Source organism: Paroedura picta, chromosome 7, assembly GCF_049243985.1.
Source record: "Paroedura picta isolate Pp20150507F chromosome 7, Ppicta_v3.0, whole genome shotgun sequence".
Taxonomy (NCBI): Eukaryota; Metazoa; Chordata; class Lepidosauria; order Squamata; family Gekkonidae; genus Paroedura; species Paroedura picta.
Window position 1 is genome coordinate 97,517,316 of NC_135375.1, and position 14,052 is coordinate 97,531,367.

General features: G+C 47.5%; 1 protein-coding gene across 2 annotated transcripts in view; it reads right to left on the reverse strand.

Moving 5' to 3' along the window:
• MELK (maternal embryonic leucine zipper kinase) overlaps nt 1-12,913 on the reverse strand; it is a 31,738-nt gene extending 18,825 nt beyond the window's left edge. The window contains exons 1-8 of one of the 2 annotated variants that reach the window (XM_077345571.1): nt 12,644-12,913; nt 9,810-9,906; nt 9,530-9,615; nt 7,803-7,919; nt 6,322-6,465; nt 4,941-5,009; nt 3,622-3,714; nt 2,063-2,161 (exon numbers count right to left, since the gene is read on the reverse strand). In XM_077345571.1, the coding sequence (XP_077201686.1) occupies nt 2,063-2,161; nt 3,622-3,714; nt 4,941-5,009; nt 6,322-6,465; nt 7,803-7,919; nt 9,530-9,615; nt 9,810-9,906; nt 12,644-12,898 (960 nt within the window). In that variant the 5' untranslated portion in view covers nt 12,899-12,913. Of the gene's footprint in view, nt 1-2,062; nt 2,162-3,621; nt 3,715-4,940; nt 5,010-6,321; nt 6,466-7,802; nt 7,920-9,529; nt 9,616-9,809; nt 9,907-12,627 lie in introns of both variants that reach the window. The other variant, XM_077345572.1, reaches the window with a different exon arrangement.
• Nucleotides 12,914-14,052: the final 1,139 nt, after the last annotated feature.

The window sequence follows — 14,052 nt, forward strand, 5'->3', positions numbered from 1 at the left end:
AGAGCTCCTTCAGCCAGGATCTGGTCTCAGTGGGAATTCCTTCAGCGAGACGAGCCTTACTGCATCAAGAACTGGGTCTCACACACCACTGGGATCTAAAGAGCTTGTTCTTCGCATCCTAACAGGGCTTTCGGTTTAAATTTCCCAAGATTCACATGAAGCCATCGTTCATGCTGACGAGGCATTTCTAGAGCAGCGGTTCTCAACCCCTATGGGGGGGGGTCGATCAAACCTTTCCCCAGGGGCCGCCGCAAAGGCCTCAGCAACCAAAAGGGGGTCGTGGCATTAGGACGGTTGAGAACCAGTGTTCTGTAGCAGAGGTAGTCAACCTGCGGCCCTCCAGATGTTCATGGACTACAATTCCCAGGAGCCCCTGCCAGCGTTTGCTGGCAGGGGCTCATGGGAATTGGAGTCCATGAACATCTGGAGGGCCGCAGGTTGACTACTCCTGTTCTCTAGAGGGACTTATGAGAACCAGAGGCAAAAATCTCAACGTAGCACACCCCGACTCATTAACCAGCCGGGAGTGGTTTTTAGAACCAAGCCCATGTGACACTGAAGCAATGTACATGTTCAGCTGCAAGCAAGCACATTGTTGATGCAAAGGCATGAACCAGCCCACTTCAGTTTTCAAATTAAAGGTGAGATCACCTGCTCTTTCAGACTCAAAATGACAGAGGCCAGAGATTTTAGGTTCTGTCCTGGACACATTTAGACAGCAACTGCCGTCCCCCCCCCCCCACACACACACTGTTTTGCCACAATTGAGATTTTTTTGGTTCTAGGGTGGGTAACTGCGTATTAAGGTGCATTTAAAAAAAATTCTCGTTCCGAAGACAATTTGTCTTCCTTGGCTCCTGGCTCCAGCAAGCAGCAGGGAAAGGGCGGAGGAGAGAAAAACGAGCCTCTAGACAATAACCAGGTTTTCCACTCTACAGGAGTCCTCTCCTCTTCATTTCACTCCATGACGACGACGCCAGGAGATAAACGCGCCGCCCCTGAGAATGACACGGCGAGCATCAAAAAAATATATAGGAATTTACACACCAGGCTAGAGCGCAAGAGAGGAAATCGTCTTGCACAGATTAGATTACATGGGCGCATAAAACCACAGGTTCGCTTCTGCATGGGGAAGAGGCCGTGCCTGGCCCTTTTATTGTACAGATACCTCTAAGAGATCCTGCAGGCTGCCCGAAGAGGAAACCAGAGACATGCTCAGCACCTTCCCTACCACTAGCGTACCCAGAACAGGCTGCTGCCCAACAAGATTCAAGGGAAAAGCAAGCAAGCATCCGGATTCCCAAAAATGTTCCAAAGTGGCCTTTGGCCTTAGAAAAATTCTGAGCATCATTCTTAGACAGCTCCCGGAGATACGGTCTTTAGTAAAAGGCAAAAGATTTACACGATCTGAAGAGAAACCAGAGTATACCCGGAGATAATTATAAAAGGCTTTCTTTTTCAAATTAAGGTAATTTTTTTTCAGATTGAAGGTAAAGGGAAAACAGAACTAGCTTATTCTGGATCCATGATCCAGAATTTAGTAATACCCTGAATATTGAGGCATGAAGGCCAGAGTCCCAGGGGAACAGCTTAGAAGAAGAAGAGTTGGTTCTTATATGCCGCTTTTCTCTACCCAAAGGAGTCTCAAAGTGGCTTACATACGCCTTCCCTTTCCTCTCCCCACAACAGACACCCTGTGAGGTGGGTGAGGCCGAGAGAGCCTTGATATCACTGCTTGGTCAGAACAGCTTTATCAGTGCTGTAATGAGCCCAACGTCACCCAGCTGGCGGCATGTGGGGGAGCGCAGAATCGAACCTGGCTTGCCAGATTAGAAGTCTGCACTCCTAACCACTACACCAAACTGGCTCTCAAGGACATCCTCTTAGTCAAGGTTGTCTGTATCCTATCAGCTGTTCCTGTACACTCACTTCCATTTCCCTCCTCACTGAAGCTACCACCTACTGTGGCTTTTGTCCACTGGGTCTCATGATCCAGAATGTAGCATTTTCATGGTCCAAAGAGAAGAGATGGTCGAATACAGCATCGCGTTAGGATACATACCACTATTTTCTTGTAGAGGGCCATCACGTTCTCATCGTCAAAAGGCAGAAACCCACAGAGGAGGGCATACAGGAGTACTCCCATGCTCCAAATATCTGCCTGGAACCACAAGCAAAAGAACGTTATCAAAACACAGAACAGGGCACGCTCCTGCTCAAAATAATCAACCAAAAGAATATAACGCCCCAATGCATGAAGTGCAACAGGTTGCTCTTTGATACGCAGTTAATTGTCCAGTTCCTGACGCCAGAACAGCCTTGGCCAGCAGGTGGCACAAGCACCAGAGGAAAAGAATGTAAGCCAGTTTCCTCACCACAGTCGGCATAATTAACACAGCATACCCATGGGAAGGGGCTATGGCTTAGTGGCAGAGTATCTGCTTGGCATGCAGAAGGTCCCAGGTTCAAGCCTCGGCACTGGCAGTTAAAGGGACAGGTAACAGGTGACATCAAAGAACTCTACATGAGACTTTAGATAGGAGCAGCTAGTCTGAGCAGGCAGCACTGATCTTGAGTGGCTGACGGTCCCATGAGAAGCCAGAGGCACAGAGCGTTAGAAGAAGAGTTGGTTTTGATACCCCGCTTTTTGCTACCCGAAGGAGTCTCAAAGCGGCTTACAATCGCCTTCGGTGCTCTTCCCATCCAGCTAGCTGCACGTGCAAAGAGGGGGAATCAAGCCCAGCTCTCCAGCATAAGCTGCTCTTAACCACTACAGCAAGCTGGCTCCCCACAGGAAGTCCTGAACCCAAGATGTAGAGGCATAACCCCCCCCCTTCTTCTTAGTTTCTTATTTAGTCCTGGAGTAAGTATTCAGTAGAATGAGATGGTAATGAGGTGGTGGTACGAATGGTACCACTTTGGCCTCCTGGGGGAAGAAGTTAATTTTTTTGAAGCCTCCTTATGACAGTAATAATTCCCCATAAGTTAAAAACTAGCATTGTACACAGAAGAGTATGCTACAGCCTCTCTCTTCAATGTGACTTCTAAAAAAATTATATGGAACATTGAAAAAAAGAAAATAGGACTCCCCCACCTGCTTTCTGAAGTGACACCTCAGAATTCTACTTCCAGATGTCCATGGACTACAATTCCCATGAACCCCTGCCAGCATGCAGTTGTCGTCCACAGACATCTGGAGAACCACAGTTTGCCCACCCCTAAAACATGAGAGCCTCTTGTGGCACAGAGTGGTAAGGCAGCAGACATGCCACCAGAAGCTCTGCCCATGAGGTTGGGAGTTCGATCCCAGCGGCTGGCTCAACGTTGACTTAGCCTTCCATCCTCCTGAGGTCGGTAAAATGTGTACCCAGTTTGCTGGGGGGTAAACGGTAATGACTGGGGAAGGCACTGGCAAACCACCCCGTATTGAGTCTGCCATGAAAACGCTAGAGGGCGTCACCCCAAGGGTCAGACATGACTCAGTGTTTGCACAGGGGATATCTTTACCTTTAAAACATCAGAAAAACTACACATTTTTCATGAACGGAATCTGGAGTGAGGAAAATGTGGCGGAGGCCATCAAGAATTTAGAGATATTCCAAGTGAATATGCTAAAATTACCTCCGAACCAATGTAAGCTTTGCCCTGGATCAACTCCGGCGCCGCATAAGCTGGACTTCCACAACAGGTGTTCAGATGGTAATCCAAGCCACCCTACAACCGGAACAGAGTGATACGGCCACAATGACAACAGGATAATTCGCAGTTCACACATGTGGCAATTAGGAGCCTGCTCAAATATTGCAGAGAGAAGGTTATGTTTGATACACCCCTGCTTTGACCCATTCAGCTACCCTTGTCCACTTAGATAAACTCTGAAGTGTTTGGCTAGTTTACTTGATGAATTTGAGAAAATACTCCCCAAAGGACACAACCCCAAAGAAGAAGAGCTGTTTTTTTATACCCCTTTTCACTACCTGAAGGAGCCCCAAAGGGGCTTACGGACACCTTTCCATTCCTCTCCCCACAACAGATTCCCTGCGAGGTAGGTGGGGCGGAGAGAGCCCTGAGAGAACTGCTCTGTGAAAACAGCATTACCAGGACTGTTGACTAGCCAAAGGTCACCCAGCTGGCAGGGAACCAAACCTGGTTCTACAGATTAGTCTGGTGTTCTTTAACCACTACACCTTGCTGACAGAGCAGAAAAGCGCTTAATTAACTTCTATCTTGCCCAAGAGGTGATCTCAAGGCAATGTCAGGATGACAGACATGAAATAAAAACTTCATGTATTGAAAAGGTGAAAGTTTATTCGAAGCACTTCTCCCAGCACTCACAAAGCCGAATCTGATTGACACAGATCAAACACCAGTTCTTAACCCTCTTTTCCTGCCTTTCCCAGGCCCCAGGACTAGCATCCCCTATAGACACAGTATCATAGACAACTCAGGTGCAAGGCCGGGAACCCAGCCAGCATCGAGATAACATACAGCAAAGTCTAATTCTACAAGTGTTACAAAACGCTAATGCTAAAAGTTGGATAAGGACCCTCAGCGAGGCTCTGACGCAAGCTGGGACCCTTGCTGTCCACAAGGCTTGCCATCTGCTGCAGCCATATTCAAATTAGCTCAATCGACGGCAAAGGCACCAGCAAGAGTAAAGGGAGATTACAACTGAAGCAACAGCAGCACCCCCTCCCCTGGTGAGGACCAAAAGAGCACCCTTCAATGTGAACTGCACCAGCAGAATAGCTCCCAGGTCAGGTTTGATCAAAAGGCTTTCCCCAGCTGTACAGAGGAAGAAGAGAAGAACTGATTTTTTTGCCCCCCACTTTTCACTACCTGAAGAGAAGGCGTATCACTTGCAGCAGGGCAAGGACTGCTTCCTGCTCCACGGGGCCACTGGCACAGCCATCTGAAGAGGGCTGCATCCAGGCACTCACCTTTGGTTTTGCACAGAGACCAAAGTCGATCAGCTTCAGGTTGTGCTCGCCGTCAATCAGCAAATTTTCCTGGCCAAAGAGACTGTGGGTTAGCACACCTGAGTAGACCAGAACCCAGCACTTCAGTAGGCCTGTCCCCTGACATTGAGGCCTTGGCAACGGTGCCTGCCATTTCCGATGGCTTTTCCCTGAAAGCAGAGGTGGTTCTGGCTTTCCTCATCTACGCTGGAGCAGGAGGAACTTCAGAAGACTCCAGGAAGTATCACCTTTAGGGGTGCAGGGAAACAGGTACTTCCATCATAGGAGAACGTTTGACTTGGAACTCCCCTGACGTGTTTGTGGAACATCCCATCCCCTAGAGCAGCCTTTTTCAACCGCCTGACCATGGAGGAACCCCTGAAATATTTTGCAGGCTTCAAGGAACCCCGGGAGTGTTGACATTCCCCTCCAGAGAAGTGGGCATGGAAGTAAGATGCAGGAACCAGCCAATCTATCAATCATTTACTTTCCATAGTGGAGAAAGAGGCTAGGCCTGTAGAACAACAGGGGAGGTGGGCTTCTGTGATGTCAGCAGCCATCCGAACATCAAGGAAAGGCCATGTCACCCCCCAGGGAGGTCCTGCAGAACCCCAGAGTTCTCCAGAACCCTGGTTGGGAACCCGTGCCCTGTAGGTAGCCATTGTATGATTTCCTCCACTGCCCCTAAAAGGCAGCGCCTGTGCTGCAGTGCCCACTTCCTGTTCTCAGATGGAGTGCTCACAAATTCAAAGAGGTTGGAGACCTTGCAAAGGAAGAAGGAACAATGGTTGGCCTTATGAGCAGGTGCCACTTCTCACCCTGGCATCTTGGTGGATTCTGGACAGCAATTAAAGAAGGAGTCCTTCCATCTCCTGCTTGGTAAACCCCACAGGGCACTATTTTACCGTCCACCCCTCCAAGAGGAAACACTCTGATATCTGTGATTTGCAGTTTGGCAACAGTAGAGCTGAAGAAACTGAAGCTCCACTAGGGCAAAAGCCCTGACCTGGAATGCTCAGGTTGGCCTGATCTCACCATATGTTGGAAAGTAGGCAAGATCAGCCCTGGCTGGTATCTAGCTGGAAAGGATCCAAGGAAATCCAGGGCTGCTACGCAGAGGTAGGCGATGGCAAACCGCCTTGGAACGTCTCTTGCCTTGAAACCTCCATGGAATGGCCATAAGTTGGTTGCAACTTGATGGCGAAACAAGTGCCAAAGCAAAAAAAGCTGCTGACTCATCATGCAAGGTGCCCAATTGTTGGCCACAGCAGAAAGGGAACCTGCAATCCAGACTCCGCCATCTGGGATCCAACATAAATTGCCTTATTTCTATGGAAGCCTCAGCACTGCCCTTCATACTTACAGGCTTGAGATCCCTGTGAGCGTACCCGTGATTGTGCACGTAGGCCATCGCAGAGACAATCTGACGAAAGAAGACACGGGCCTCTTCTTCTGTTAGGCGATCTTTCGCTATGATATAGTCAAAGAGCTCTCCTCCAGGGCAATACTGCAGCAGATGGGAAGGGAAAGAGTGGTTCAAGGTTGGGGACCAACTCAGTTGGACAGAAAGTAAGGAGCTTAGCCACAGGCTTGAAGAATCAGGATGCACCCACTGGTGCCAAAAAAGGAGGCTTATATTGAACAATTAAAGGACAACCCCCCCCCCCCCCCAATCCCTTACCAGGTATTGGAAACAGCCAAGTTCTCAAATGGAGCTAAATAGCAGCAGCTGCTAAAAGTTATATAGGTAAAGGAGCCCTGAAGATCAGAGCTCAGCAAATCCCAGGCAACAGGTCACCATGGCACTGAGAAATTTCATGGCTCAGCCTCCTCTTATCAGTAATATTTTTATCGCAGGGTTTTCTCAGCAGTCCTGGGCAGAAGGACAAAACTTATTTATTGTTCCACGTTGGAATTTGCATTGTTGTTGCAGGACATTAAAAAATGCATGGCCATAAAGTGCCTGCCATTGGTGGTTTTAAGGGCCCCCTCTGATGAACCCATTTCTTAAATCACCTGCTCTTAATCACTGGCTCCAATATTGAATTGACTGTTTTAAAGGAATAATTCAATTAGAGACGCATTTGGCTAGAGTTAGAGGTTAGTCTTTTGTTGTCAAGGATGACAGCTTAGGCTACTCCTGCATTTATTTATCTACTGCAGAACTTTTGTCATAGCTTCACTGAAATTGCCAGAAACTGGAGAGCCAGTGGCTGGGTTTTACGGTAGCAATGATGAGATTATCTTTAACATACAAAAACCCAGGAAGCTGAAAAACAAGCCTGACTCTAAATGCTCAGGCTGGTCCTTAGAGCCAAAGAACATTTGTCAAGGCCTGGCAGAATCCCTGTTTATCATACTGATTCAGGTGGCAGAGCCCCGAGGACAGAATGGTTGTGGGGGCGTTTGTCCCTATTGCATTGTGGCCTAAGAGGAACACCAAAGAACTCCACCGCGCTCCAAATAGGCCGGGGCCCCATCATCATGCCAAGTCCTCAGCTTGCTCCTTCCCCCTTCCTGGTTTGCTCTTGCTCTGGAGGTCGCTTTACATGTTCTGCCTTGATTAAAACAGGCGCAAAGTAACAACTTTCGTTTTTAGGTGTGAAAACTCAATTTGGAAAGCAAAGCCTCCTGCGCTCTTTCCTGGGGAGGGGGAGCTTTGCTTTTGCAGGAACATCTGCCAAAGGTGAAAGTGGACCCCCGCCCTCCCCACAGACCAAGAGGCCTTCCCCTGGCCAGAATTACTCAGCCCTTTCAGCCTACACAATGGCCATCCCCGCAAGAAGAAAGGCAGTTCTAGCCACAGAGAGAAATCTGGACTGCCGAGTGCTTTTTCAAACTTACCTCTAGCACCATAAATATTTTCTCCGGTGTCTCAATCACCTGGTATAACCGACAGATGTGCTGGTGGCTTAAGGTCTTCATGGCTTCGATCTCTGTCTTGACCCGGGGCAAGTCATCCTAAGAGGGGGAAAAGAGTCACTGCCTTTCTCGAAGCAGCTTGTATGCCGTTCTCAGCATCATTACAAACTGAAGCCACAACAAAGAATCGTCTCTGCAATTGGTTTTCTGGCTCTGAGAACACACATCCATAAAATTTAGGAGTCTTGGTGCACTTCAAAGCGACTCACAGGGCGTGGGAAAGGAAGTTCCGCAGTCCTAACCACTGGGCATTGGTCAAAGCGGAAGCTGTGCCCTCAAGGAGCTTTAAAGCTGCCAGGGTTGTGACCGGCAAGTATCAAGTAGCTACTAGAACGCAGTAGCAACAAATCATGTCATTGCTGTCCCAGATTCCCTAGCCATGCCTGCTCTGCTGTTTCCTGATGCCCACTGGCAAGGATACCACCTCTCCATAAGCGGCAGGGGCTGGGACATTCCCTGAAAACCCCCCTTGGAGGCCAGTTGCTTTCAAAGAGCCTGGATTTATTGTAGCAGCAGCTTTCATTGCACCCAATGGTTAGCAAAACCCTCTGTCTCACATCCCTGCGGGTGCAATCCATCCCCTTTTTCTTCCCGGGGTAGAACAGGGAGAACCACCATCCAAATACTGAAAGGAGACTGAAGAATGGTTCAGGGGATTCTCGGTAAAAAAAAAAAAACGCTGAGAAAGGCTGCCATACAGCGATCAGTTTCCCTGGAGAAAAAAGATCCTATGGAAGGTGGATTCTATGACATCATACCCCACTGAGGTCTCTATCCTCCCCTGGGCTCCATCCCTAAATCTCCAATAGATAATTAATGTTTGCTATATATTCCCACTGTCATGTAGGGAGTTCTTAGTCTGAGGGAGAGTGCTTGCCCTCAAAAACTCACGCCCTGAATAAATCTTTGTTGGTCTTAAAGGTGCTACTGGACTCTGATTTTATGGTGCTACTTCAGACCAACATGGCTACCCATTTGAATCCAACCGGGAGCTGTCAATTCTAACTCCCCACCACACCCCAGTGGTGGCCAGGGGGGACCCAGCAACCCGAGGCAGCACTGAATAAACCAATAGGCTGAGAAGAGCTTTGACTCTCTTAAAAGGGCATTTCCTGGAAATCATGTCAGCCTCTACAATGCTATTGGACTTGAGGACTGCTGTTCTACTACACTCTGATGTGGCTACCCACGTGAAGCTAGACCAATCCCCGGCCTCAATAGTAGCGCCTAGCAACCAACACCAAAGTCCAAGCTGAGGCTCGGTGTCATGGCTGCTGATGTCATAAGGGTGCCATTTTTCTCCTCAGCATGCACCAGAGGACCATGCACGATGGTCAGCTTATCAATAGAGGACAGCATGAGGAAGGAGGCAGAGGCTTGAGTTAAAGGCGTAAGCCAGGCAGAAGATAGAAGGCTGAGCACCGACAACTGAAGCAGGTGAGGCTGTTTAGTGGGCATCTTGATAGTGTTAGTATTTGAACACAACCCACCCAAGGCCATCTTGAGGTCTATCCAGGCATCATCAATTGGCCCTAAAGGGGACTGGCAGCTCAAATATAGCCCTTGAAAGTTCTAGGCCAGAACCCACCCTGGGGTCTCCCCCTCCCCAATTACTGCCAAATCTCATCATTCCTCAGGCAGAAACTCACCCCAAGCGCCAACTTGTCCATTATTTTGATTGCCACCTGCTCACTAGTAAGCCGGTGACAAGCCAGTTTGACCTTCGCAAAGCCACCTGCATTGAAAGAGGGAGGAAAAGAGCCAAGAGTCACCTGCTTGTTTTTACTCCAACCTGGGGGGAATAGGGACAAGGGTAAAGAACGAAGGAAAGAAATCTTCTAGTTAGTGTTGCCCTTTAAAGAAAATTACAGCTCTTGGAGAGGTTACAGATGGCCTATCAAAGCTGGACAAAAGCTTCAGAGGACCTACCTGTGCCAACCGTTTCACATATTTCATAGGACTTGACAAGCTCCTCGTAGTCATCCACAGCCATAGTGACCAGCAAGGCTCTCCCTCCCTCAGGAACCTGAGAACAGAAAGCGATAATTTATGCCAATTTATCCTGAAAGCCAGAGCAAAAAAGGGAGGAGAAAACCCTCTGAACAGCCGCCCTCCCCCAGGGAAGAGCAGCCAGCTGGACGGATTGAAGGTGATGTCACAAAGCCTAGCCCTGCCCACATCACGATGACATCATAGTGCAGCTTCAAGCTTTGGTCATCCAGCCTTAGCCATAAGAGGTGCCCTGCTGGATCAGACCTGTGGTCCAGCCTCCTGTTTCACACACGGGCCAACCAGTTGCCCTTGAGGTCCAAATCAACCTTTCCTTGAGGTTTCTTGTGAGCACCGCCCTACACAGTTTGTGTGCCTCTGATTGTGGAGGTTCCCTTTAAACCCCACGGCTAGCAGCCACTGAGGAGCCTGTTCTGCATGGAGGCTCCTTGTGCTGCTTCAAACCCTTCTGAGCGACTGGCCATCACCACATCCACTGACTGTGACTTCCTTCACACAGTGCTGGGCAACTCTTTGTCATTCTCTAGGTCTGTTTCTCTGATTATTGGGCTGTTCACAAGGTAAGCTAAGAAACCAGACCTTGACTTCCATTACCCAAATGACTACAGCATCGACACAAGGCATAAACAGACAAATTGGTTGAAGTCAGGGAGGAGACATTAGTATTTTATTAGTATTATTAAAATTAATTTTCCCCCACTCCCGAGACCTGCTCGTGGTGGGTTACAAGTTGTCCCTGCTAAAACCCCAATAAAACAATACTAGGACATAAAAGGACATAAAAGCCGTACAACAAAACGACCAGAACAAAACCAGAACAAAACATGCTGGTAGTACTAAACTCCCAGTCCCCCCCCAGTAAAATACTAATAAAGGGGGTGGGAGCTCCAATCAGATCTTCCTCACTGCCCAAACTAACCGCTAAAAAGAGTAAAAAGCTGCCCAGAAGCTACACACAGCTGTCTCAATTCCACTCCCTTATGCATTTTTATTCTAACTTGAACCAGCTAGCTGCTAGGGCTTCCCTGATTCCTTCCCCTCCATTTTACAATAACCCTGCAAAACAGGCTACAAAGCAGGTCATGGTCCAAGGTCAACTACTTAGCATCTTGGAAGAGTAGGGATTTGATCAAGACCAAATAGTAACAAAAAAACAACCTGAAAGCTTAAGGCTGAGCAAACTGAAAATCAGAATAAAATGAGGACATTTGGTTGAAGTGTGCTTGCACATGAAAGAGATCTTGAATAAAATGTTGTTGGTTTTGAAAGTCTCGCTCGTCTCAGTCTTTGTTCTGCTTCAGATCAACACAGCTATCCATTTGAATCTGTTATTGTCTATAGGGCACATGAATAGGATTAAAAACTCAACCCCATTTATGTGCACTAAGCATAAGTAATTGCATTTTGTTCTAAATTTTAGTTTGCTCAACCTTTGGGTTCCTAAGGTAGGGATTTGAATCTGGGACTCTTCAGATCCCAGTTCCACACTAACTTGCTGAACTGCACCAGTTTTCCTTGTGTATGTTCAGTCTTGGGCAGACCCTGTATGGCTATTTTTATTTCTCCCACCCAACTATAACCACAGACTGGTTTCAAAATCAAGGTGCATTAATTCTATGCAAGCTTCTTGAGTATGAGAACTTTTGATTTTGGAAAGGCAACCTTAATTTAAACCTATCAGCACTTCCAACAAGTCCTACATGCAAAGCTTTCCAGCTGGAAGAAAACGTACAGCCTTCTTTAGCAGGCTGATATAACAGTATTTGGGATGTGACACGGGTGGAAGAACTAATTCACTGGAACAGCACTGATTTACAAGGCAACAGACCTATTAAGAAGCAGACCATGTGTGATGCACTAGAGCAGGAACCAACAGCAGCAGATCTGCTATGGAACCTTCACAAGGCTGTTATGTTGATTAAGTCAAGGGGAGAATAGTGTTATAAGCCATTTTCTCCATTTGGGGGAAAGGCAAGGCATAAATACACAGACTGCAATGTTTTCTTTGAACCTGAGAGACTGCCTACTCCTACAAATTTAGCCAACTACTCCAGTTTAGGGCCTTCTTCGTTGTGGCCACAAAACCCTGAAACGCTTTCTCCAGAGCAACTCACCTTAGATAACCATCTTGCATCAGTGGATGAAAACATTTATTTCATTTGGAATTCCCACACTGATCCCTCCTTTCTGCCCTACACTTTTGACATGTTTTACATTCTTCTGTTTACATGTATATTTTTACTCCATTTTAATGAAGCAATTTTGGTTAGGCTGTAGAGAGTTTTTAAGACACATTTGGCTATGAAACCTTCTATTGAAATTTGTAGTTTAAATTGTTATTTTGTAAGTATTTATATCTACATATGCTTTATAGTTGTCAGCTGTCCAAGCCTGTCACCAGGGAGAGGAGGCCAATAAATCTTAAGCATTACTATTAATGATAAGGATGTTCTTAACCTGTTAGCCATTTTGGTGGCTTTGATAACAACATACAGGTGTGGCATAAATCTTGTAAGCCAATAAATACAATGAATGCGTTCTGCGACTGGCAGACTGAAACAAATTAATCGGGTTTTGAGGTGGGACTTTACAGCAAACGTATGATTGCACAGACACGTGCATTAAGGCTGAACTACGCAGGAATCCTGCAGCTGCTGCAGCTGCTCTAATTGCAAGAGGCCCAGGGCAACTATGCCATCAAAATCCTTGAGGACGACAATACTACGCAGGGACTTACTGCAGGGGAAGCTCACCGCAGACTTAGTAGGGCTTGCTCCCGAGTAGACGCGCACCAGATCGGGGCGCTCGGGGATGAAAACGACACAGACCTCCGAAACGTCGGGGGAGAGACGCTCCGCCGCTGACCGGATCGACTCAGCCCCGGGGACAAACAAAGCGAACCGTCTCCTGCAGCTCCCTGTAAGAAAGCCAGCACCTCCCTCGAGCCAACATTTAAAATTCCCGGACGGCAGCTCATTTCCGGCCGCCGTCAAATCAGAGCAAGGCATTCCTACCGGACCAGGCGGGCTTAACGAAAGGGTGCATGGGAGGAAGGGCACAGAAGGGAGACGCGGAGGCCGGCGGTTGGGCGGCCATGTTAAGTGTGCCGCGAGCTCCCCTGAGGTTCATGGACTACAGTTACCATGAGCCCTTGCAAGCTGGCAGGGGCTTATGGTAATTGTAGTCTATGGACATTTGGAGAACTACAGTTTGGCCATCCTTTCAAGTTTAAAGTGGAAGCAAACGGGTTTCGTGATGAAAGGAGGGTTACCAACTCCAGGTTCGGAAATACCTGGAGACTTGGGCTTGAAGCCGGGTCGCTGGAGTTTTAGGAGGGGATGGATTTTGTTAAGATTGTCCCACTTTTGTTCCAGATTGTCCCACTTTTGGAGGGACATCTGGGGGTACCTGGCAAATTGTACTTATACTGAAATTAAAATATATATTAAAATATATATAAAATATATATATTACAATACTATTTTTTTGCATTCTATGCATTCTTTTTGTTGCTCCATATAGACCAAATTTTTAATCAAGACTCCCCCCCCCCCCCGGTCAATGGTGTCCCGCTTTACCAATGTTAAAATCTGGTCACCTTAATCTTGGTAGGGTATACCACCAGGCAGGCCACCTTCCAAAACCGCTGTGTTCTCCAGGAAAAGTGGTTATGAGTTATGTAATCTGGGGATCAGTTACAATTCTGGGAGATCCCCGACCCCCAGCTGGAGGCTGGCAACTCTAGATGAAAGCCCTGGCCCAGCGTGTTGGCGTATAGGTGTAGTGCAGGGGCAGTCAAACTGCGGCCCTCCAGATGTCCGTGGACTACAATTCCCAGGAGCCCCTGCCAGCATTCGCTGGCAGGGGCTCCTGGGAATTGTAGTCCACGGACATCTGGAGGGCCGCAATGTGACTACCCCTGGTGTAGTGTGTAGTAGTTCAGTATAAAAGTGGATTGGCTTGTGCTATTAAGATGCTGTTTTTTAAAGTAGAAATTTGGGTTTATTGCAATTTTTTCTTTAAGTTCATGATATGAAATGCCATTTCAGATTGCTATTAAAGAAAGTTGAGACAATGTATTTAGTTTTTATTTTATTTTGCAAACTTGGATTGCCTCCAACAAGGTCAACTGCTTTAAAGAGTAATTTGCTTTAAGAGTGTT